This window comes from Gavia stellata, chromosome 21 (assembly GCF_030936135.1).
Source record: "Gavia stellata isolate bGavSte3 chromosome 21, bGavSte3.hap2, whole genome shotgun sequence".
Taxonomy (NCBI): domain Eukaryota; kingdom Metazoa; phylum Chordata; class Aves; order Gaviiformes; family Gaviidae; genus Gavia; species Gavia stellata.
The window spans coordinates 271,397-295,279 of NC_082614.1; the positions used below are offsets into that span (position 1 = coordinate 271,397).

Genomic DNA, 23,883 nt, shown 5'->3' on the forward strand with positions numbered 1-23,883 from the left:
TGCAGCCTCACCAGCGCCGAGTACAGGGGCACGATCACCTCCCTGCTCCTGCTGCCCACACCATTTCTGATACAAGCCAGGATGCCGTTGGCCTTCTTGGCCACCTGGGCACACTGCCGGCTCATGTTCAGCCGGGTGTCAATCAACACCCCCAGGTCCCTTTCCGCCAGGCAGCTTTCCAGCCACTCGTCCCCAAGCCTGTAGCGTGCAGCGTTGCACTGGTGTCCATGGGTGCTCAGCCCACCCCGGGCAAAGACAGGCAGGGCATGCTCTGCCTGCGCAGCCAGGCCCACCTGCCCGGCCCCATGCCTTGGGGATGCTGCGCTGGAGTCGGGATGTGGCGTGCACCCAGAGCCCCTTAAGGAACAGGCCATCCCTCTAGAATATATTTCCTAATACAGGTTTATGGGGAAAGGGATTAAAAAGGGGGAATTATCTTCTCTCTTGCAGTTGCCAGACTCTCAGTGCAGAAGCTGGGCTGGCTCCATCAGCTATTTTCAGTGCAGGTCTTGGCTGCGGAGGTGATGGGGAGTCAGATCAGGCTCCACGGTTATCTGCACGTTCTACGGCTCACCGAAGTCCTCTCCTGCCCCAGGTCCCCAGCTGGGAGTGCAACCTCCTCAAGGCCTTTTGCAAGGGTCAAGGAGCACCCTGAAGGTCCTGGGCAGCCTGGTCTAGGTGGCCCTGCTTGAGCCGGGGACTAGACGATTTCCAACCTCAGCAAGGTGGTGTGCCAGGCTTCTGGAGTGGCTTCCAGCAATAACCAACCACGGTCTCTGTTAAACAGCTGCGCCTATAAAAAAATACAGAAAGCCCCAAGACGTAAGAAAAATGAAGATGAAAACTACCCCAAAACCTCCCCAAGACACGCAGGTTCCTTGTAAGAGGTCAGATCCTGATGCTAGGAGGAAATTTCCAGCATTTTCTGTTTTCCCTTAGCCCCTAAGCAATTCTCAGTGCCATTGTGTACTTGGGAGGTGCCTGGTTTTATTGCCCTGGTGAATACCTGCCTTTAAATTATGGGAACTACCTAGAAGGAAGCAGCTCTGCAAGGAGGAGCTGGTACCTGGCTGATACATATCACTGCACTTCCAGGTGAAGGTCGGGTAAGTGATGAGTCAGCAGGACCTGGGTTGACCAACAGCATGAGGAGCAGCAGCTCAGAAGCGAGGACCCACTTGTCAGCACGTGTCGAGGCTCGACAGAAATCATGGGGGCTGGCAAGCTGGAGAGCAGGAAAGGTCACAGGGTCGGGGCATTTCTGGAAAGCACAGTCTCCTTTCTTTTGGTGTCCAAGGTAAACCGTGTGCTGGTATTTTCATCTCTTTGGAAATGAGATGAAAGGACCGAAGCAGCTTGACAAGAGAAAAAATTCCCGCATGCTTCAGGTTTGCTTAACATTGTGTATGTTGGATCTGGCTGCGAGCTTCTACAATTGATGGGGCGGTTTGGGTGCCTCCAGCAGGAAGTGTTGTACTCTGCTGGGTGAATCATTAAACTGCAGAATGAGGCTAACAGGTCACAGCGTCTATGTCTGCATTACTCCCAGCGTGGGCAGAGTTGGGGCCAGCCGTGCAGCCAGCTCCGCCTGGAGCATAGCAGCCCCGTGGGGTCCTTCCGCAGGGCTGCAGCCCGTCTGCCCCGGACCGCAGCCGTCCGCCTCACGTCAACATCGTCGTACGGCTCAGCAAAGGGGTAGCGAGGGCAGAACAAGCCTAAAAGCTTGAGGTTTCCTCCTAGAACCCCACACATCTCCCGATAAAGCCAGTTTCCCCGGTTTCGGTAAAGGAAGTAGCCAAATTCAGTTGGCCTTGGGTCCAAGGGGATTTCTCCTTCCCGCTAGAGCTGAGGGTGGTGCAACCAGAGCCTGGGCTTCTCCTGGCTCAGTCCAATGAAATGGTTGTTGCGGTTCCCATTTGTGGGTCCAGCCTAGAAACAAGGCGGATACACCCAGACACACAATTTCTACGGCAATTTCTACAGAGGGTGAGCCTGAGGACCAGCCACACCACGGAGCCTCCGGAGAAGAAGCTGCAGATTTACCAGCAGCAGGATGAGGCCGGCTGTGTCCAAGGGTGTTAAAGGGTGTCAGCAGTGACAGAGCAGGGCAGAAACACGGAGCAGCAATTCACGGAGCGAGCCCCGGGGCTCAGAGACAAGGCGACGTTGCCGACACAAGGGATTGTGTGAAGGGAACTGGGACTCGGGAGCTTCCCTGTGCCCGGCCAAAGACGGTGTCCTCTGCCTGTGCCGCCGTCAGGGATGGTGACTCTGCAGTACCACTAAAGTTTGGGAGTGAACCTGAAACCGCCGGGTTAATTAGCAAATCCAGCTGCTCTTCCAGAAATCTGCTATTGGAGTATCCCTGAAGAAAGGACAAGTGCTGGTCAGAAGGCAGCTTGCTTTTATTTTGGACACTCACAGCACCTCCAACGTTGCTTTAATTCATCCCGGTGTTCAAGTCAGTCAGCTCGGAGGGCCAGGGCAGCTTCACAAGCTCTCAGGCCTTGGGACAGCCTTTACCACTGTGGCCACACCACCCGCTCCCACCCTCCGGGGCCGACAATCACCTCTTCTGCACTCTCTGCCAGAGGTTCTCCGGGCAGGCAGGGACAAGGTCTGATTTTCATCAGTCTCTTTTGGTTTCACGCCATGATCAAAGTGAAGTTGGCTATTTTTCTTGGAAAGCACAAATAAAAAGCCAGGAGGAGCCCCAGGAGCATCGCAGCGCACCTCCATCCCGCGCAGGTGTAACTCAGGGTTATGTACTGGCGTGGCCTTCCTAATTTCTGTCGCACGAACATCACCCTGATCACTCAAAGGTGGAGAAGTCGTGAGAAGGCATAGTTCCTATTTCACGCACGTTTCAATTAGTGACAACTGTGAGCGGCCAGCTCCTCACCTGCGGGTGCTGAATGAGAGCAGAAACAGCAGCTCTGGCAGAGGAGATGGGGTCTTACCAAGGCAGAGGCTCCACATTAACTTCGTCTCCCGACTCTGCTTACCCTCCCCTGTTTTTTTGGCTAATAAAACGCAAATTGTTATTCCAGAAGCTTAAAACCTTCTCATTCCCTGCAGGTTGACATGAACACCACCTTTTTTTTTTTTTTTTACGAGAACGATGTTTGGGATCTACAGACATTTCCCGAGAGGCAGGAGGGATCCTGGTGCTCCCTGGAAGCACCAAAGTGGTGCCAGCGCTTGCCTGAGCCGGGTTCCCCAGGCTGGGCTGCCGTCAGAAGCCGGCGAGCACTGACTGCCCCATGGTTCAACAAGGAGGAGCTCCTCGGTTTAACAGAAAGGACGTCCTCGGCAGAACAAAGGCAGATTCTGACCGTCCTGCCCCGAGGAGGCAGAGCAGTGTCTGCTTTCCGTTGCTTGTTTAGGGTTTTTTTAGTTAAGTAGAAGCCTCTTCTCTTATACCAGAATCTGCTTTTGTGGTTGGCGCAAGAGAACTAACTTGGACATTGTTGTTCCTACCAGCGCCGCTGTTAGGCTTTCGTGGGATAAAAAGTGGCTTTTTTGTGATCGCTGCTCAGCCGGGTCCCTGATCATCAGAGCTTTTCAGTTGTGTCTGTTTTAGAAGTACAACGTGGCTGCCAGAAAGGCTCAAGACGGCTAAGAGGGTGTTTCCTCCCGAAAACAGCAGGTGAGACTAATGCCGCTGCTGTTGCATTTCTGTGGCCCTCCAGGAATCACACTGTGTGGGTAGCGGGGGAGTGAAAGAATCTCTGGGAAGCTTTGCGTGGAAGGTGCCTAAACCAAGAAAAGGCAAACCTGGCATCATCGAAATGTGGGAGGGAAAGGGATGAGCTGCCGGGGCCACTGTCAAGGGACCATCATTAGGCACCAGAGTTAACGTTGACTTGAGAGGCCTGGGCAGAGCCCAGACCCCTTTGAAAGGAGCTGCAGGACCTGCCGCAAGGTAAAGGCCAGCTCCTCTGATGCTTTGGGCACCGTCAGGAGTCCGTCGCGCTCGGGCCCCCCCGACCAGCTCAAGGCACGAACACCCGCTCGGGGGGTTTCCCCCAAACCGGCGGCAGGGCCGCGCCCGCCGGCGGGACGCGGGTGCGCAGGGCTGCCACCCCACCCCCGGGCAGCACAGTCCTGCCCGCCGGTCCCTCGTCGCCGCCAGCCCCCGAGGAGCGCCCGGCCTGGCCTGCAGCCGCCCCCCGCTCTGGCACCGCCGCCGGGACCCCCCGCCCCAGACGGGCACCGGCCCCTCGCCCAGCGGCGGGGCGGGGCGCGGACCTCCGCGCCGCTGGGGGGCGCGGCCCCCCGCCGGCGCCGCTCGTGCTGCTCGGCTCGGCTGTGCTCGGCTCGGCTCGGCTGTGCTCGGCTCGGCTGTACTCGGCTCGGCTCGGCTGTGCTCGGCTCGGCTCGGCTGTGCTCGGCTGTTCTCGGCTCCGGCCGCAGCCGCGGCCCGGCCCCGCCTGAGGTAAGGGCGGGCGGCGGGCCCGGTGGCCGTGGCGGGGGCTCCTCCCCTTCGGCGGAGTGGGGGGCTGCCCGGTGGTCGCCAGCGGCGGGGCTGCCCGGGGGCCTCGCAGGCCGGCCGCGGCGCTGAGGAGGCGGCAGCGCCTCTCCGCTCGGCAGGGCCGGGGCGCTGGGCCCGCGTCCGCGGCGGGTCCCGGCCTTCCCCCAGCAGGCCCGGCCAGCGCCGGCCCCTCCGTCCCCCCCCCGGGGCTGTGGGGCAGCAGGGGACTGCCTGCCGCCGGTGGCTGCTGGGCGGAGACCGGGGGGGCCCGGGGAGCCGTGCGGGCGCGGAGAGAAGCGCGTTTCTCCGGGCTGGACCCGCAGCAGCCGGGGGTCCCTCACAGACCGGTGTCGGGCTGCGGCACAGTCCTGCCCGGGCTTTCTTGCCAGCCCCCGGGCGAGGGGCCCGTAACGCCTCGGGGCCGTGGGTAGTGATCTTTCCCGAGCAGCGCAGCTGAAGGCGGGGTAGGCATCAGCTCGAAGTCTGGGCTCTAATCCTGCTCCAAAATACCCGGCTTTATTGGGACGGAGGCGATTTGCTGACTTGTTGGAGATCCTGGTAGGAAATGTGTTCCCTCTGCACGTGTCCCCTAGAGGAAAAACTGCATGTAATCTTTCCTTCTCGTGTGACAGAATGAGATCTGGTGAAAGGTGGCAGTAATTTACCTTTGACTCTCCTGCTTCCCTAGGCTGGCATTCAGGGAGAAAGAAAGATGTCCTTGCAACCATTTACCTATCCGTTGCCTGAAACAAGGTTTCTTCATGCAGGCAGGCTTGTGTACAAATTTAAAATCCGGTATGGCAACTTCAGCAGGTAAGCATGTTAAAGCTGAAAAGTCAACCTGCAGTTTGATGGCTGCGCATAGTAGTGAGTTAATGAGAGACCCTAAATTCAGATCTTGGGGGCTCCTCGTTTCCTGCCTTCTTTCACTGACCGTGAAAGCGGTCACTTAAAAGTTGCTACTGCACTTGCCCAGGCTGAGCATGGGTCTGAGAGAGTAATTTGAGCTGTAAAAAGCGCTCCGATTTCACTGCCATGTGTGGATTTTGTGCTTCAGTGGAAAAAGAGGCTGTTTTTACTGACAGTATTTTGAAGTTTTGTAAGTGTTTAACTGAGAAGCTCTAGAACCTTTGTAGTTGTTTAACCCCAGCTGGCAACTAAGCCCCACATGGCCGCCGCTCACTGCCCCGCAGCAGGGTGAGAGAGACAATCGGATGGGTAAAAGTAAGAAAACTCGTGGGTTGAGATAAAGACGGTTTAATCAGTAAAGCAAAAGCCATGTGCGCAAGCAAAGCAAACTCAGGAATTCATTCACTGCTTCCCATAGGCGGGCAGGTGTTTAATCTCCAGGAAACCAGGGCTCTGTTACGCCTAACGGTTACTTGGGAAGACAAATGCCATAACGCCGAACGTCCCCTCTTCCTCCTTCTTCCCCCAGCTTTACTGCTGAGCATGACGTCCTATGGTCTGAAATATGGTCTGGAACATCCCTTTGGTCAGTTGGGGCCAGCTGTGTCCCCTCCCCAACTTCTTGTGCACCCCCAGCCTACTCGCTGGTGGGGTGGTGTGAGAAGCAGAAAAGGCCTTGACTCTGTGTAAGCACTGCTCAGCAGTAACTAAACCATCCTTGCATTACCAACACTGTTTTCAGCACAACTCCGAAACACAGCCCCATCCAAGCTGCTGTGGAGAAAATGAACTCTGTCCCAGTCAGAACCAGCACTGCCTTGGAGCTCTGTACTCAAAGTACATACTGACTTCTTGGGCTGTCTTCTGTTAGCAGCGTGCCTTTCGCTGGCCTGGCAATCTGGCGCTCAAGTGTGGCTGTCGAAAGAGTCTTTGGAAACTCTCACTGGCTGCTAGCAGTAGGTGTTTGTTGTGCTCTCAGGATTTTTGCTCTCCCGGTTCCCTTTCCACTGCCACTCCTCTTTGAAATGTGTTTGTGACAAACCTGTCCTGTTGTTTTGGAACAAGAGTGTGCCTCTCCTGCAGGCAGAGGGGCTGAGCAGGACTTTTAGGATAACTGCTTCTCTCCGTTTCTAGAAGGCACTGTAGCGGCAAGCCTGAGAAATGAGAGCGAAGGGAGAGTATTTTAGTCTGTGGTACTGCTGGCATGCAAGGAAGAGAAAGGAAAACTGCCTTTGGATGTGCAGGGGACAATGAATAGGAGGGTTGTGGGACATAACAGTTGTGTGGTAGGCCTCAGATAGGAAGTTCTGGTTAGTAACCAACCAAGTAACTAAAGCACAGGGTGCTGAGTAGTTTGGTCAGATGGGGAAGATGTCAAACAAGTCAAGAGGATGATTTTTTAGAGGTGAAAAAAAGTCTTTCCCTGAGGGCATTGCCCTGGAGGAATCTGCTTGTGTCTGCTGCTCAGAGGCACAGAGATGATGGGCGAGTGCTTTTGTGAGTAGGCAACACCCTGACCAGGTCACTCAAGGAGCTCTGGAGATTTTAGTCTGAGAGGGGACTCAGAATCCTGGAGGCTGCAATCTATAATGATCACAGAAGTTTGAGCTACTCTGGAAAAGGAGCTGGAGCTGCTCAGTTTTAAGGACAGCATTCCAAACCAGCTTATAGATTGTGTCCTGCTGAAGGAGGGTTCTGTAGAGCTCAAACTTGGTCTGAAACTTTATGATTTGTTGCTATCTCAGCCTCTGATAAATAATTAATAATGATAATATTCATAAATATTAATAATCCCCCCCCAAAGCAGTGGCTCAGCATAATCTGGCTCCCTGTGTACATCCTCCAAGGCTGTGATCATCAGCAGACAGCAGTTCAAGGTTGATGCCCTCACAGGCTTTTGGAAGGTCTTACAAACTGTTGAGGTTAAATCGCTTTTCAGATGGTGGCAACCATGCAGAAACTAGAGCTGAGATCCTTTTGAGCCAGCAAGTGTCCCTGCATCAGAGGAACAGAACAGCCTTGTGCCATCCCGAAAACCCTGTTTCCGTGCCAGTGAGGTTGCAGCAGGGCTGAAATGCCCTAGGCAGCGACTCAAGCATCTGCCTATAGAGTGGTTTTATGAGTGTGAGTAAATTTCCTTTTGCAACCAGATGTGCACAGACATTGCCGAGCCTGGTTTGACTCTAGAAGTGACTGTTGTTAGCTGCAGAAGAGCTGAAGAGAACATGCTATGAACATCATGCCAGTTAGGCTGTCTCCAGAGCTGAAGCTACATTCAATCTCATGCCACACTTGTCTCCTTTTTCCTTCGTAGAAGTAGGCTGGCTCTTTGAAATTCTGTTGCATGACTTTATTTTGGGATGAATCGAAACACAATTGTTTCTTTAGCTTTGCATATCAGCATTTTGCTGGAATAGTGTCAGATCCAGGAGGATTACCCTTCCTCCTTGTTTTGTTCTCTGTGTTGATTTTGGAGAGGAAGGTGTGTTGTCTGTGTTGTGGTGTCGTGTAGTGTTGAGAAGATCCTTGAAATGTTGCTCTTGTCTGTGAGTAAGCTCTTTCCCTCAGTGTAATCCCTTTGGAAGGCACTGCTGGCAGTGTGCTTACATTTCTGAACAGCCTGCAGGTGTTTCATCTGCTGATGGTAAAGAGAGCACTACATTTGTTTGAGTTTGGCATCTGTCATTGCCCCTGCATGTCCCACGGTTTGTGTGCATTGCAGCATCAGCTCTTGCAATTCCTTGTTATACTTGAGGGAATAGGACACGAGAGTTTTGCAGCACCTTTTGTGTTTCATAATAACTTCTGGAATTGGTAGTGAGCTCATCAGGTCGGTCTTCACATCAACATAGTCAAACATAGCAAAAGCAACTCCTTTTACAGCGAAACTCCTGAAACTCTTCCCCATGGTGTCATGGTTGTGGTGAATAGTGGGTATTTATTCAAAGCATCTGGATTCACTCCCAGTTCATAAGAGGGAGGAAAGGAGTAAGCCCTAAGTGCACACGTAGCCTTATGCCCAAAGCAATGCTACCGGTCAGCCTGCAGATCTGGGAAGTGAAACTCCTTTTCCCCACAATAAGATGGTGACCGATCTGAGGATGGGTTCCCAAAAGAATGTTGAAGGAGCTGCAAGAGCTGATCATAGAGCTGATTATCTACACGTGCGCGCAGGCTTTTGCTAGAGCGAGGTCATCTTCGCTGAAGGTCTCCTGAATCCCCAGGGAAAACCAGGTAACAATGAAGGTTCTTCCCTTCTTTAATGATTCAAAGATGAGTCTGGTTTTGCATGTCTACACTCCAGGCTTAAAAGAAAATAATCACCCCCTCCTTGCCGAGCCCCCCCCAACCCAACCAATGACTCCCCCGCAGTCAGACAGCAGGTCTGACATCCTTGTTGTGAGACCCTGGGTGGTGCCTTGCTTGCTTCCGTTCTTTCCACCCTCCTCTCATCACCACAGCAGCGTCCCTTCCTGAATCGTGCTTTTGTTTCCCTGCTGATTCATGAAGACTTCATGACCACAGCGTAAGTCTTGGGTGGGTGATACCTGTCCTTCTGCCATGGCGCGCTGTGTAATTCCTTTCATTAACTTTTTCCTTATCAAGCAAGGAGAGAGCCTTTCTGAAGAGGAGAGAACGTTCTCATCTCTGACCGAGTTCTGGCTGGGCACCCTGAATGTAGCGGATATGAGAATGGCAGCCTACCAGACCATATATTAGAGAATACTTGCATGCCGTAATTCCTTACGCTCCACTGGATTGACTTATTTCCACGTAACAGTTGTGTGATTTGTTTACTTTTTAATGGGTTTGGATTTTCTTTAAGACCTTCTCTCTCCCTCTGCATTTTATTGTTGGCTGATAGCCAGCAGCAAACAACTTTTGAGAAGATGGCTTACAAAAGGTGTAGCTAATATCTGGGAACAGAGCTTGATGCAGGCAGTACACAACTCCCAGCATCACAGGGCGTAGCTCCAATGCTGTGAAGGCCCGTTCCTGTGCAGGTGTGCACCGTGGAGGGGATTAAGAGGCACGTCCTGCCGGTTCCTTCTTTTAGTCCTTTGAGTAAATGGCACCGCGATAGGCTGGAAGACAGAGGTGCTGGTTTGGGGGCACCTTGTCAAAAAAACAGTACTAAAGGTTACTGAGGATTGATGGAGAGGATCCGATCTGCCATCCATTGCATCCTTAGACACGCAAAATACAAATGGGCAGAAAATTCACAAGAAACAGTCCTTGTGGAATAATGGATGTTTTTTATGAAAAATAAATTAGGAATTCATCTGCCTGCTAAGTATTTTCTCTGTGCAATGGGCATGATGTTTTGTTGTTGTTTAAACTCTTGCAGCAAATGTAGCTCCATTGCTCTTTGACTGGGGAGGGACTAACTCTCTGTTTGTTTCACAGCGCTCCTGATCTCGACAACACTGAAAGTGCTGTCAAGGAGTTAGAGGTAGGAGATGAAGCAGGTCCACGGGACCTTAGCTGAATGTTAGGCTGAGCAAATTTTTTGTTTGTTATGGGACTGAGGACATTTTGTCAAATGCAGCATTTGAAGTGCGAGTGATGGGGATATTCTCTGGAGAGTACGAGGGTGAAAAAAAGACGTAAATGAAAACTGTCATCAACAGGCAGCATTAGCGTAGACGAGTAATGCTTTTATTTGAAATATTTCAAAGAAGCTACTGACTGTTAAAATTGGACAAATGAAAACTATTTGTCGAGCTAGTTGCACCCTGTTCCTTTCTGATTCCTGTTCAAGTTCATTCTGCAGTAGCACTGTCCCATGGTTTCGCTCTCAGCCCCAGACCTGACCAGTGCTTTTAACTTCTCAGGCTTGACTAGCTGTCAAACCCTCTGATTTTTTCAGGAGCTGTGGCAGTACTGCTGAGCTAGCTTGACAGAGGCTAATCTAATGCTGCATTGCACATGCTTTCCTTGTAACCGTGGAGCTAGTGGAACCATGGAGCTAGTGGAACCAGTGAAAGTTCTTTTAATGATGCCATTACTTTGTGACCAAGCTTGGTTATAACCGATGAGTTCTGTTGTTGTCATCTGCTTCCTGAGACAGAAGAAAGCCCCTGCTGTTCCTGAGGAAGTGAGACAAAGATACTGCCTGCTTAAAAACGCTCCTATTACTTTTAAAAAATCTTCAGAGTACAGCAATAGCATTATAAATATTATTGAAGAAAATGTGCTGGGTTTAATGGATATGGAAAATGATCGTTTAATTTTTTTTTTTTCTTTTTCACTTTCGAGAACATTGAAAGGCATTACTAGAAAAAGTTTCCCGTTTGTAAAGCAGGAGTTTGCTAGGGCAGAATTACAGTTCCTTTGTAGCTGAATTCGGTCAATATTCAGAAAAAGAGGAATATGTTTATTTTTGAAACAGGTCAATACTACCTGTGTTTTGCTGGAAAAAAGGAGACTTCTTAAATTTAAAACTTCTTAAATTTAAGAGCACACCTCCACTCTCCGTAGTAATGCTTTTGTGTTCATTCAAGGCTAAGATACTCATTGACTTCAATTTCTATGAGTCTGTTAGTGCAGCGTGCTCTAAGGTCATGGGAGGGAGTGGGCAAAGAAGGGGAGGAGGAAAAGCAAAGTATTTAGAACCTGCTCTTCCATGATTCATGCAAACTGTAGAGTAATTTTAAATTTTTCCCAAGCCTTGAAACTGTACTTCACAGTGGCATTGTGGCTATATTGTTAATATTCTCCCTTTGTTTCTTTTTTTGGCCTCTCCAGGAAGCGATTCGAGTAATCCTTGGAAATCTTGATGATTTACATCCATTTTCTACAGACCACTTCACTGTCTTTCCATGTATCCTTTCTTTCCTACTCATAAAAGAAAAGATTCCGTGACTTGTACCTGTTGGGCATTGCTTAATTCGACATTCATGTCTAGTAGTGTGCAGATCTTTATCTGGAGTACGACTACCTTGAGCTTTGCAGTTTTACGTCAGCTGAAGATTCTCCTCGGTTGTTGCCTTCATCAGAGAGAGAACTGATGTGAAAAGAGTGTTGTGCAGTGTTTTCAGATGAACACTGCTGCGTTCCAAATCTGATTTAGCTAGAGAAAATGGGCGTGTATATGTAAAGTCCCAGGAAGGAAGCCCACCTAATGCGATTGCAAGCAAAGCTAGTGCATTGTTTCGAAAAGTTAATAAATCGTAAACCGCTCCTTACAGGCTCAGCAACGTTGGCCTGCTAGTAGAGAAGACCGCAGTAGTTCTCTTGTAAGGTACATTAGGATTAAATGTTGTAGTTGTTCTAGCGTAAAGAGTTAAAAAGAAGTTACTCTCCTGAGGCTCTTGTTGAAGAGAAAATTAAGTTAGTTGAATGAGAAGCCTTTTCAGTCCAAAGGTGTGTCAGTTTGTGAATCAGATCAGGCCCTTTGGCATCACCTGTTGTGATTCTGGGTGCCCAGGAGTAATGAACACCCACGTGTTTCCATCTCCAAGGCATTCCCTTCCAGTCTTGGAAGGCTGCGTTGTTGCCACACCTTGTAATAGCAGGCAGGAACGAGGTCCTCTTCTTTCTGTGTCAGAAGCTGGTTCATACAATAGCAACTTATTCCTGTTACTGCCAGGAAGAGAAAGTAGCCAAGAGCATCGTCAGACAGGAAGCAGCCAAACGAACGAAGCCTGGTTGTTGGTTTGCTTCGCTGATGCTCAGCCAGTTTTGCCTGTGTGCTTGAGGAGTGTTTGATTCACGAACGTGTATTTCCAGAACTTGGAAGTTCATCCACATGCTCAGCCAGCACCAGGCCCTGATGAGAACTGCAAGCTCAGAGGCCTGGCGTGATGAGTTGTCCTGCAATCTGTGTGTCAGGCTCCTCACTGTAGCATAACTCCTAGTTAATCACCAGCTGTGGGAATCCTTGAAGCCAAACTCAGATGAGCAATTTCATCCCTTAAAGGAACTGATTGTGTCAATGTTTCATCTAGGCAAATCTTGGGCTCCATCTCCAGTCCTCAGGATGCTCGTTTCTGCTAGAAAATGGACTAAAAGTATTCATTTTACCTGTTTCTTCCTGAGATCAGAGGCATGTAAGGAGACTGCTGTCTAGCGTCATCCATTCTTGCGTACATGAGCTCCTGGGTGTCAGAACTGCACCCACGGGAAGGAATGTCTGTAACTGTGGTGGTTGTCATGTCAATTACCTTTATTTCTCCCATTTTGAACTCTGAAGTAAATGTAATAATGCTACTCCTATGAATCCTAGTCCTTTTCAATTTTTAAAATAATTTTTAAAAGAACTACTTTTTAGTTAGGAAAGCTGATGAGGTTTTATTCATAGGGTTGGGAGAGCCTGGCATGTTGTTTCTTGTGGGAGAATGTCAGGACTGAAGCCAAATCAGTTAAGGAAACACAACGGTATTGATAGAAGCGACTGATGGGAGAGCATCACCTGGATGAGTGTTTCTTGTAATGTGTTACTAGTGGTTTTTCACCAAGTTCATACCGACAGATTGTATTTGCTCCCTTATACACATGTGCGGTGTGATATGACTTTTGAAGCTTTACAACAAGGCATTGTCAGGACTCCTGCTCATTTGAAATGTTAGTGATATGTTCTTAAGTCTTAATCATCATTCTCAGATTTGAGTAAATGGGAGAGAGTATCGAAGATGAGATTCCAACATGAGAATGTCCATCTTGTGCCTTATCCCTACATTTGCACTATGTACCTAGAACTCAACTCGTTTCAGCAAAACGTGTCTGGTGGTAAGTCACTATCGTTATGTTTGGATAATTTCTGGAAACATCTGTGATCTATGTCTTGCTTTTCCCTTTCCCTTCCTCTACTGTGTCTTTGAATTAGAGGGAGCAAAACTGCTTGCAGTGTGGCTGTACCATGGATTTGAAATAGAGCAGAACAGTGTGTTCTCTTTTGTCCTGTATTGCTTTTCTAAAATGTCCTGAATCTCTCTTTGCCTTTTCAACCACTGCTGACTCTTCAGCTAGTATTTTTATGAAGCAATGCCCAGTGGCTCCCAGCCTTCATTCTTTAATGTCAGTAGCTAGGCTAGAGCCAGCACATGTACATGGAACGCGTGTTTTTCTTCCTTGTGCTTGACTACATTTGTTGACACTGAACTTCACACTCTTTGTTTCTATTTTCCTAAGGAAAGCATGCATTTGTTTTTCTAAATAATTATAGTACTAATGGTAATAATGTCTTTTGTCTAATTAGCGAATGTTGTCACCTCCCTAGTGTCTCATTTTCCAGGTTTTCTGTGAATTCCCTGACCAGCCTCAGGCCCCAGCTGAGACCTCTGTGGGACTCTACGTTTAACCTCCTCTGTTGTGAAAACTGAGTGTTTATTCTCACTATTTCCTGTTCTGATTATTGGTCCCTGGGAAAAGCTGCTGGTTTTTCTTGGGACTGCTTAGTCGATATTCTGGTCTCCTTTACAAAATGGACAAGCAGTCATTTCTTAGTCTCACCCATTTGCTTGCGTGTAGCATCCCCTATCAAATATACCATGTTTGGATGTAAAAACTCCTGAACGTGGAGAATTCACTGACTTCCCCGTACACCTTGCTCCAATATTTGATTGTCCTCCCCAGATAGTTGTGCAACGTTTCTGTTCTAGAATTATGCACAGCATAACATGCTGTTACTTTCAGGCACTGATGTTTCAAGTTTCTGTTGGCAGGGCTTTTTCTTCAGGAAAACATGTATGGATCCCATGCATCAGAGGTTAGCTGGCCAGTATTCTGTGGAGGCTATGCTCCAGATGTCCTTGCATTTTCCAGCTGGTGCCCAAAACACAGAGTGATGCTAACAGTTCTTCAGTTACTCCTTCTTTTCTGAAGATGCCTTTGACTTCTTCAAGAAAAGCAATTGTTCCCATGCCATCGATATGTGGTATTCATAGCCAGGAATTCTAGTTCTGAAAGAGCTGTATCTGCTGGTTTTCAGTTTTCAACATATCACATGCGAGTCCAGCATGGTTTCTAAGTAGTTTAGCTTGTTCTCAGCAAATGAGGTGCGATGCAGAAATGTACGTTTAAGTTGGTTAAAGAAAGTCCAGTCACCAAATATTCACCAAATTTTATAATATCTCTGTTACAGGTAAAGAAGTAAACAAGGGCGGTGATGAGCTTGTAAGTTTTGTCTGTGTTTTTGGTTTTGTTTTTGGGGTTTTTTAAATTATATTCTAAATAGCCTGGAGAAGCAGAATGAAAAAAAAATATACGTGTAGGCAATGCTATATTTGTCCTATTTCTGGGTGTCAGTCAGGCAACGTAAGGTGGCACTGACTTCTCACCTAGAACCATCCAAGTTGAGAGAAATCTTCCTGTCAATTCCAGCGAACTTCGAATGAAGTCCTGCCTCAGGAGCTCAGAGCCCCGCTGGCTTCAGTTAAATGTGTTTTCTACAAGTCTGAGCTGAGCTGTGCAATGGTTTCTTCACTGTGAGAGTCTCTATGAGGTCAATATTGCTGAATAATTAAGTAGTTTCCTAGGTGCTCTGTGTGTCATGAACAGCAAAGTTCCACTTCTTTGGAAAGTTTTTGTTTAATGAGAGCTCAGGGTAGGTTTGTTTTCAGTATGGGTAAGTGTCTGAAGGTGGAGTGAATTAGTGAAGATGTCCTGTCCAAATTCCTCAAAAGAAAATCCCACTTTCTCTGCCAGCATTACATTCCTGCTAATTACCTTCCTAGGCCCTCCTCTAAAAATGGTGCACAGGGGATGTCCTGGAAAGCAGTATTTCTTGTTTAAAACGGTTGAGCATAATTCTCTGGATGGCCTCTCAGTGCTTATCTTCTGTTTGAATAAGGCAGCTAATCTTTTATTCCTGAATCCTTTTTTTTGTTTTTCATTGTATGAACATGTACAATTTTGTGAAATATGAATGTCTATTAACTCTGAATTTTGTTCTAAAATAGAAAAGTCAAAATCAAATTTTATCAATACTGAGTTTGCAACGTTTTGAAGGTCAAGAGACAAAATGAAGCGTCAGAAAGTACTGCAGTGGGAGAAGGGGTGAAGAGGAGAAGAGTGGAAGGCAGAGCAGACACCTCATGCCCACAGTCGGGTGTGGACAGGTGAGCTGACTACAAAACAGTCTTCCAGGGCACATACCAATATTTTTACTGTCTCTTGTACCTTTCTGATATTTCATTCCTGTGTAATCCTTTGCCCCATTTGTATTCTTCCTTCTCTGCCATAGGTGACAGAATCTAAGCAGCATTGCTCATGTTTGGAGAAAAGTTGTCGTACGCTTTCAGGTTCCCATGCCATTAACTAGAGGTCATCTTGTTTATCTCCTCTGTGTGAACGTTATCTGTAGAATCAGAGTGGGATGAGAACTGAGCCGCTAGACAAAGCAGTGCACTGGCTTGCCCGCCTGAGGCAGGGATAATAAGGGAAGAACGGGGAACAGTTTTCTAGCTGCACCCCAGGCTGTTCCTCTGGGTCAGCTGATGAATGCTGCCTCTCAGCTTGAGGCTGAGATCTGTATCTGTGGATTTCACAGGATCATTGAGGTTGGGCGGGACCTTTGATATCAATCAGCGAGTCCAACCCCTCCTGCTCAAGCGGGGTCACCCAGAGCACGTTGCCCAGGACGTGCCCCTCAGGTTCTGAGTGGACTCCAAGGGTGGAGACGCCACAGCTTCTGCGAGCAACCGGTTGCAGTGCTTGACCAGAATTGCAGTCAAAAAGTTTTTTCTTGTGTTCAGATTTAATGTCATGTTTTGCAGTTTGTGCCCTTTGCCTCTTGTCCTGCCAGAAGGCGCTGCTGAGGAGAGCCCGGCTCCCTCTTCTTCATTCCCTCCCGTCAGGTGTACATTGAGAAAATCCCCCCTGAGCCTTCTCCAGGCTGACCAGTCCCAGCTCTCCCAGCCTCTCCACATATGAAAAGTGCTCCAGTCCCTTCACCATCTTTGTGGCCCTTTGCTGGGCTCACCTCGGTGAGTCCCAGTCTTGTCCTGGGGAGCCCAGTCTGGACGGAGCACACAGACTGGCCTCAGCAGCCCTGAGCAGAGGGGAGGGATCACCTCCCTCGAGCTGCTGGCAAAACTCTTCCTAATGCAGCTCAGGATGTCGTTGGCTGCCTTCAGCACAAGGGTGCAGTGCTGGCTCGTGGTGGCTACCTTCAAACTTAGTTCTTGATTACCTTTCAGAGGCAGGCACATTATTAGTTATAGTCTAGCAGACTTCTTTATTTCGTGGGGTGTAGCTTTAAAGAAAATTTGTGTCTGTATTTAACATGCACAAGTACATGGCAGAGAGTCCCAGATCCGGTGCTGCTGTCGGAAGTGTTTATGCTCACCTTTCCCCTTCCATGGCGATGTACAGACCATGTCAAATCATTCCCCTTGTTGCCTTATATTCTACCCAATTCCCAAATGTATTGCATGCAGAGATTGTAACAGGAGAAGCCTGAAGCCAGTTCTTCTCCTGCTCGTACAAACGTAGTCCTTTAATTTCCCTCTCTGCCATCAGTTTCTAGTCCCGATAAAACTGCTGGAAATGAGTGAAGAATGAGACCAGGATCTAGAATGCTTTCTCATATCTTTTAGCCAAAACGTGAGTTGTAGATTCATAAAATACAAGGACAGAAATGGCTCTTTCGTGATCCAGTCTGGCAGTTCTCTCTTAGTCCTGTATCTTGCCCCAGCAATTACGCTACTCCAGAAAAGATTAAAACAGTTAATAATTCTAAAGTGTATTCTGGATTTCAGAATTAAATTGGTGAGGCACCAACTTCAAGCCTTCTGTCATTTTCTTCCGATTACTCTGTTAGACTGAAAAGCTCATTCAGCCTGAGCATTGCTCCCCGGGAAGGAGTTTGTCTACTGTAATCAGACCACCTCTTGATCTTTTTTTCTTTTTTGACAAGCTCTTTTGCTCATGATTCCTCACGGGGGATTTGGATTGGGTTTTCTTTGGGTGCTATTGAGTGTTGAGCTATCGGAATCTCCAGGTGTCATTCCCCAGTGACACTGATCAGCTCAAAGAGCACTCTTTTGTGTGTGAAGCCAGGATTGTTTTTCCCCACATGCATCACTTTGTACCTCTCTGTACAGAGTTTCTTCTGCCATTTTATTGCTCCATGACCGAGTCTTGTAAGATCTTTCTGTGGTTCTTTGCTACCTGCCCTTCTCTTTGTGTCAGTAACCTTGTAGGACTTGCAGGCTTTCTCAACTTGCTGCTCATCCCCCTTTCCATGTCATGTAACACGTTTTTTCCTCTTTAACTGCTTGTTGGTTTTAGTAGAAAAGCAGAAAGCCTAATACTGGAATAAGTGCATATGTTCATTTTTTAAATGAGACTTTGAAGCATGAGTACGAATATAGATTAAGGGTATCTATCTTGTTGGCTAGAGGTACTAAAATCCTGATTTCTAATGAAATTCTTGGAGTAGCCATGAACAAGGTTGCTTGCTTTTTGTGACTTTTTGTAAACTCAGTTCTTATTTATTTGACTTATTTTTAGAACTGGAGCCGAGTGTGTTCGCCATCAGAGTAAAGCAAAGCATGGATTTGAAACGGTAAGCTACAGAATATTGAGAAGGAGACCACAGCATCTGTTTAGTCCTAGATTTTTAAAGTGGCAAGCATGAAAATGCCTTCAGGTAGTTTTTTTTCCCCTTTTCACCTGCATCACCTGCATCGAGACATTTTTGATTCCGGCTCCTCAAACTTAGCCAAAGGATGAGTTTTACAGGGAGGCGACACAAGCTTTTCTGTCAAGCTCCAGACTCTAGGGGTGAGCTTAGCTTCTCAGAGATGAGCCTGAAGGATGCCCTGTCTTGTCTTCAAGACTCCGGTCCTCTGTTACCTCAGATGCCCCTTCGTGCAGAACTCCATGAAGGGCCAACTGTGGGTGCTGACCTTGACACTGGCTTCAGTGTGAGTACTTGCCACTCCCCACCAGTGCCCTCTCTCTGTGCAGATGGCCTGGCAGGCATCTCCCCCTTCTTGAAAGAGTGTCATGCCTTTCCTCACTATGGCATCGGAAGGCAGATTTACGACAGGATTGTTCCAGAGGCATTAGCGGTGGCTTTCTAAACCCTCTGTTCTCTAAATACCTTGTCAGGACAGGAAGATTCTTTCTCCATTAGCCCACAGGCTAAAAGGCTGCTATGACAGAGCTGCTGTTAGGCACACCCTTTAGGTAACAGGGTCTTTCCCAACACCCCTGTTCTCCTCCTCCTGACTGTTGCCTATCCTCCCAAATGTCCCAGTGCATTTCATCGATTTTCTGGACACTGATACGTATTCTAAATTTAGTTCAAATCCCTGCCACACTGTTGCCTTCCTGGGCTTTTTCCTCTCTAACTCTTAGGATAGAGTCTTTTCCAAGGGGGCAAACTCATTGCTCTTCGGATTGTCCACAAAGAAAGTTGCCTGTTAGTGTAAAAGGAAGAGCTTCTTCTCCCACTGTTTCTTAGGAGATGAACAGTTGCATCAAATACCTGGATTTCTGCGTGTCTCTTCATGATGACATGCTACCCCCGTTTCAGGGAGCTTTTGGACTTGTCCTCAACTGGCTGAGCCTTTCCGCAAATGTTGTCTGTGGGCTTGCTTGAAACCTCAGATGGCCAGGGCATACTGCCTGCTTGCTCCTGTAGAACTGGTTTCAAAGGGCCAATCCCAGCTTAATTGCTCTGCAGGGATTCACTGCATATACAATAGCCTGGAATTTCAGGTGTTACTAGTTGCATGGTTACCTTCAGCCTGCACAGATAAACTCCTGTATTGAAACAGCCCTCACCTTGTTGTAAGTGCAAAACTTTATTTCAGAAGAGGGGTTTTTGACAACTTTGGATTTTCAAGATAGGAAGGGGACTGCCTGGTAACTCCTCAGGAGCATTCAGTACAGAAGAACTTCTCTAAAACAGGCAGGCTTATTTGTGTCTAAAACCTGTATCACTTTTTTGGCCCCTTAGCTTACCTTTGCAGGATTAGTGACAGGTCTCTACACATGCCCTTTCTGGCTTCTTTCGTCAGGTGCTCCAAACACTCTGTTGGTGGGATAAGGGTCATCCTCTGAAAGATGCTTTTTTATTCCCCACTTTGCTATAATCCCTGTCTGCAGATAGCCTCCGCTCCTTGTACAGTGGCTGAGTTTCCTAAACATCAGAGTCCTCAAAAGCTGTAGCTGCAGGTTAGCATGTTTGACCCTGAGAAATAATGTGGTAGGTGACAGACATCACCGTAACCTCATATTGTGTTAACTAATGTGGAGGACATGTCCTGAGCTCTTTCCAGGTAAACTGGAACTATGATGAATGAATCATCGACTCGGCAAATACCAGTTCAGGTGAGAAGAACCTTCTCCAGAACAGATGCTTGTGCCACCACGACCCGTACCTGAAGGGTGCACTAGTCAGGGCACTGTTACACTCAGAGGGATGTCCAGACACAAACTGTTGTGTTTATGAATACCAGACCAGATGTCAGAAGGACTGCATGAAATCTTGGGCAGATTGACCTTTCCCTTACCTGCTTTTTTTTTTTTTAGGAGATCAGAGCCAGGTGCTTTTGTGACATGCTTTCCATTTGGTTTCTTTTGGTATTCAGGATGAGAAGAAAGATTGGCTTTAGGAAAAAACATATCAGTAGCTCCTGATCTCAGGATTCTTCTGATCATTCCTCCAGGGCTCTTGTTCAGTTTATCAGCAGTGTATGACTTTGGATCCAAATCCACCTGGTGTTTTAGAGTGCATCTCAAAAAGGGAAGGGTCTTGTTAAACGTGAAGGAAATCTGTCTACGTAGGACATGTAGGATTGACTTCCCAACATTGGCACTCAATTCAGAAGGAGGAGCGTGGAAGTGCCGCGGTCACATGGCTGTTAAATAGATTGCATTTTCAGCTCTCGTCCAAATGCCTTCTAGGCCTGCAATTTTGACAGTAGGCTCTCTGGTCAGGATGATTGGAGTCAAGCCTGCGCATCTTTCCACTTACCAAGTGCAGCAGCAGAAGTCAAGGGAAGGAAGGAAGGAAGGAAGGAAGAGAACTGAGAGATGCTCAGCCTGTCAGTGCAGATAATTTTCCTAACTTAGTTCATGCTCTGAGACTGAACTGCAAAGATCTCAGGCCATCTAAAGCTTGGAATTTTGCGTGAACCTGAGCTTAGTGCAAGAGAAACACCATCAGGGAGTGGATCTATTCTTCTGTTATCTTCTCTGTATGACAGAGTCAGTTTACTCTCTCTTAAAGGAGCTTACGTGCTGATTTTGTTGTTTGCGGTCCTTTGTATTGCTGAGAGCCTTCCTGCTGAGTATTCCTGGCTCACCTCTTGCTTCTGGCACTTTTCCCTTCTGTCCTTTCCCTGTTACTCTGTTTCCTATGACTATGTCTTAGCAGGGCTGATGTCTGGGGGCCTGTATTGTCCAGTGGCTGTTGTTTCCCACAGCACCTCTGTTCATGTTTTTTAATATCTCTGTCTATGCCATAGCTGCTGTTATTCTTTCACTCTGTGCTATGTTAAAGTCTACTCAATGAATTACAGCTTTGCGTTAGGCCTGTGAATGTCCTGAGGTGGGAGGGGTAGAAATATATTGGTGAAGAAAGTCCTCACAGTAGCAGGAAAAAAAATCACAGAACAAGAGAGTAGACCTTGCCTTTTAGTTCTTGAAGCAAGCAAACAAACAAAAATCTCCTGTACGATAGAATTTTACATCGTGTAACGGTTTTTGGGTTCCTTTTCCTTTCAGAATTCCTCCAAAGAAAATGAGTGTGAGTTTAGTCCAGCATCCCTTACCGTGGGCTGCAACCAAGTGAGTTTCTGTAAGTGAGGAATTCCTGGATTGTTTCATTCAAATTCGTCGTATTAAAAGCCGCAAGGATTACACTGGTATTAGTTTTCCTTTCAAAATTGTGTTTGGTATTTTCCAGCAGGTGAGATTAGGAATTGGAACCACCGTAAAGTGGTAGGTCAGCACTGATTTTGGCTGAGACTGTCTTCCTGTGTAATGCATTCCCACCCGTAGAGCTAGGCCGCGTAGCTCTTTCAGAGCTGGACTGTGAGATGGGAGCTACCTCCAAATCCATCTGCATTGTGATGGCTTTGAAACCTCCCAGGCGTCACGTCAGTCAGAGTCTGGACCCACCTCTCAGTTTCAGGGTCTGCCGTTGGATATGTAGGGAGTGCGGAGAGAGCGAGCTTGTGTTTTTGTTCTTGCTACTGTTTCTTTCAGGGGGACCTGTGGAGTCTGAGCTTGAACAAAGAACAGCAACCGGTCAGGCTGAGGGTGCAATGCAGCTACTGCAGCAAATGGACCAAATGGTAAACAAAGGGAACATGGAGTCAGGAGGAAGAGGCCTCTCCAAGTTCTGGAGAAGGTACGAGTACTGCAGCTATGACCAGATGCAGTCCTGGCTATGTCCGAGCCTGTGTCAGAGACTGTGTCTGACTCTGGCCATTCAGGTGATTCTACGTTACCTTGAAGAATGGATACCTCTCTTCTGTGGTTAAACCAAAGCCTCCCAAGGCAAAGGAACATTCAGGGATGTCCTTTGTCTTGTGGTAAGGTGCAGCATTCCCCATAAATGCTCCTCTGCTGAGCTGTCTTTGGGAAAAAACCTCCTCATGGGAGGGTTACTGACCTCAGTCACAGCCCTCGTACAATGTGGCTTTTATCAGCTGAGGAGTGCCATCTCCAGCCCAGTTTCTAAAGGCCTTAAACAGTCCCCCTTCTAACAGGGCCTTCCCTGGCCGGACCCTCAGTCCTGTTAAGGTAAGTATGACCTTTATTTGTGCCCTTAGCAACTGTGGCCTTTATAGCTTTGACTCCCAAAGGCATCGTTTTAAACCGAAATGGAAGTAACCATGCACACAGTTGCTGGGCATCGCTGACTAAACGAGCGCTCTAGAGCTGTCGAAGCTGTATCGCGCAAGAGCAGTCTGTTCACTGCACAGCACAAGTTGAACATGGGCAGCAACTGTTTTTTTGATAGGTGAGTTAGTTGTGGAAGAAATGCTCCTTGTTAATCATCGTGTCTGGCAGTCCCTTCAGCTATTGAGACTAGACCGTTACGGCACAAGTTAGTCTTTGTTTCCTCTATTTTTTGAGTCTTCCTCTGTATTATTTTGTGCTGGGGTTGTGTCTTTCTGGTGGACAGAAATTACCTTGCTCTTACAATTCTCAGAGATGTATTTTAAGTATAATGTGCTCTTTTTGTTGTTGTTGTTTCCCCAGCATAATCTTTTCGCCACTAAAGCATCTTTTTGGTGGCAAGAAGTGACCTGGATGTGCTAACAGTTGTGGAAAGGTAAACTTGTAGCATTGTATTGTTTCTTTTGTAACTCAGCTTTTCACATTGCTTGTCTCAGCTATTAGATGCTTGAAGTGAAAATCTACTTTGTTTCCATTTTCAAATTAACATACTGAAGATGTTGGGTTAGAATGCCTCTTTCTTCACAACCTAGCGTTTTTGGAAAAAGAGCAACAAGCTTTAAGGTTTTGATCCTTGAGTGTCATAAATTGGGAATTTTACATTTAAAAATCCTTATATGAGATTCTAATAAAACAAGCATCAACTTGGAACTGTGTGTTGTTTTAATCAGTCTTACCCTGGCAGAAAACACTCTTTCCCTCCAAGAAGCAGACGTTTTATTATTAGACGGACTCCTGTACTCTGCTTCACAGCATTAAAAAGATCAAAATCGGTGAAAATAGTTTGGATTAGATTTTACCACAACACTACAACTTGTGTAATTATTTATGCCCTCGATACGTAGCGGGATGTGGCTGGGAGTTAAGATTTCAGATGTGCCTAGGGCGTGCTCAGGCAAATTTTTGCCATCACGCTAGTGCGTTTACAATAAACCATCATTCTCAACATATGAAAAAAAAAAAACAACTTTGTTCTTTATCTTACAAATTGTGGCACTCGAATGCTTCCTGTGTGCAGCTCTACATGCCTCTGCCTGCCCCTGTGGTGGCCCCATTACTCACACGCTTGTGTAAAATGCTTATATAGAGGATATAGTCTATGTAGTACTTGGGAACACCCTCAGAGAGAGCACGTCCAGGCAGACAGCCTTTCTCCTTGCAGGAGAAGGCCAGGCACTGCACAGGGTAGGTGCTCTCAGCTTGCTTTTACCAGCGAGAGGAGTGGGAGAGCTCCAGCCCTGAGCAGGCTCCTCTTGCCACAGGCAGAGGCTGACCACGAGTTACTTGCTCAGACGCGGGATGGTGCGGTGGGTCTGTCTGAGGGTGCTTAAACCTTCTTTGCATGTGAGCCTGAGGAGGGAAATGGGATAAGGAACTGTGTTGGCGGGGAGGGACGGATGGAAAGCCCTTCCAGGGCTCCAGCACAGCCTGCCAGGACAACGAGGGACATACAAGGGACCTATCCCAAGTATATCTGCTGTTCAACTGTTGGTGCATTGACTTTATTAGAGACAAGTTTGTGTTAACCTGTACTACTACCTATACACTTGGTGCTGCTGTGGTTGATAATTATTTGTACGAGCTTGGGACAGAGACACTTGCTTTTTTATTCCCGGGCATACTTGCTCGGGGAA

General features: G+C 47.7%; 1 protein-coding gene across 1 annotated transcript; it reads left to right on the plus strand.

Annotated features, from left to right (window-relative positions):
• The first annotated feature begins 4,419 nt into the window (after window positions 1-4,419).
• On the plus strand, window positions 4,420-22,725 carry MAJIN (membrane anchored junction protein). Its single transcript, XM_059827634.1, has 11 exons — window positions 4,420-4,438; window positions 5,163-5,287; window positions 9,791-9,836; window positions 11,132-11,207; window positions 12,989-13,114; window positions 14,469-14,500; window positions 15,335-15,444; window positions 17,840-17,894; window positions 21,068-21,140; window positions 21,551-21,695; window positions 22,553-22,725. The coding sequence occupies exons 2-11, from the start codon at window positions 5,187-5,189 to the stop codon at window positions 22,596-22,598; spliced, it is 810 nt and encodes a 269-aa protein (XP_059683617.1). The 5' UTR covers window positions 4,420-4,438; window positions 5,163-5,186; the 3' UTR covers window positions 22,599-22,725.
• Window positions 22,726-23,883: the final 1,158 nt, after the last annotated feature.

What these genes read in the sequence shown, in the direction of transcription:
- MAJIN (XM_059827634.1), top strand. Translation starts at nt 5,187, where the DNA reads ATGTCCTTGCAACCATTTACCTATCCGTTGCCTGAAACAAGGTTTCTT. An exon ending in ACAAGGGCGGTGATGAGCTT is followed by an intron (nt 14,501 to 15,334) that starts GTAAGTTTTGTC and finishes AACGTTTTGAAG; the next exon opens with GTCAAGAGACAAAATGAAGC. An exon ending in CAAAGCATGGATTTGAAACG is followed by an intron (nt 17,895 to 21,067) that starts GTAAGCTACAGA and finishes TTTTCCTTTCAG; the next exon opens with AATTCCTCCAAAGAAAATGA.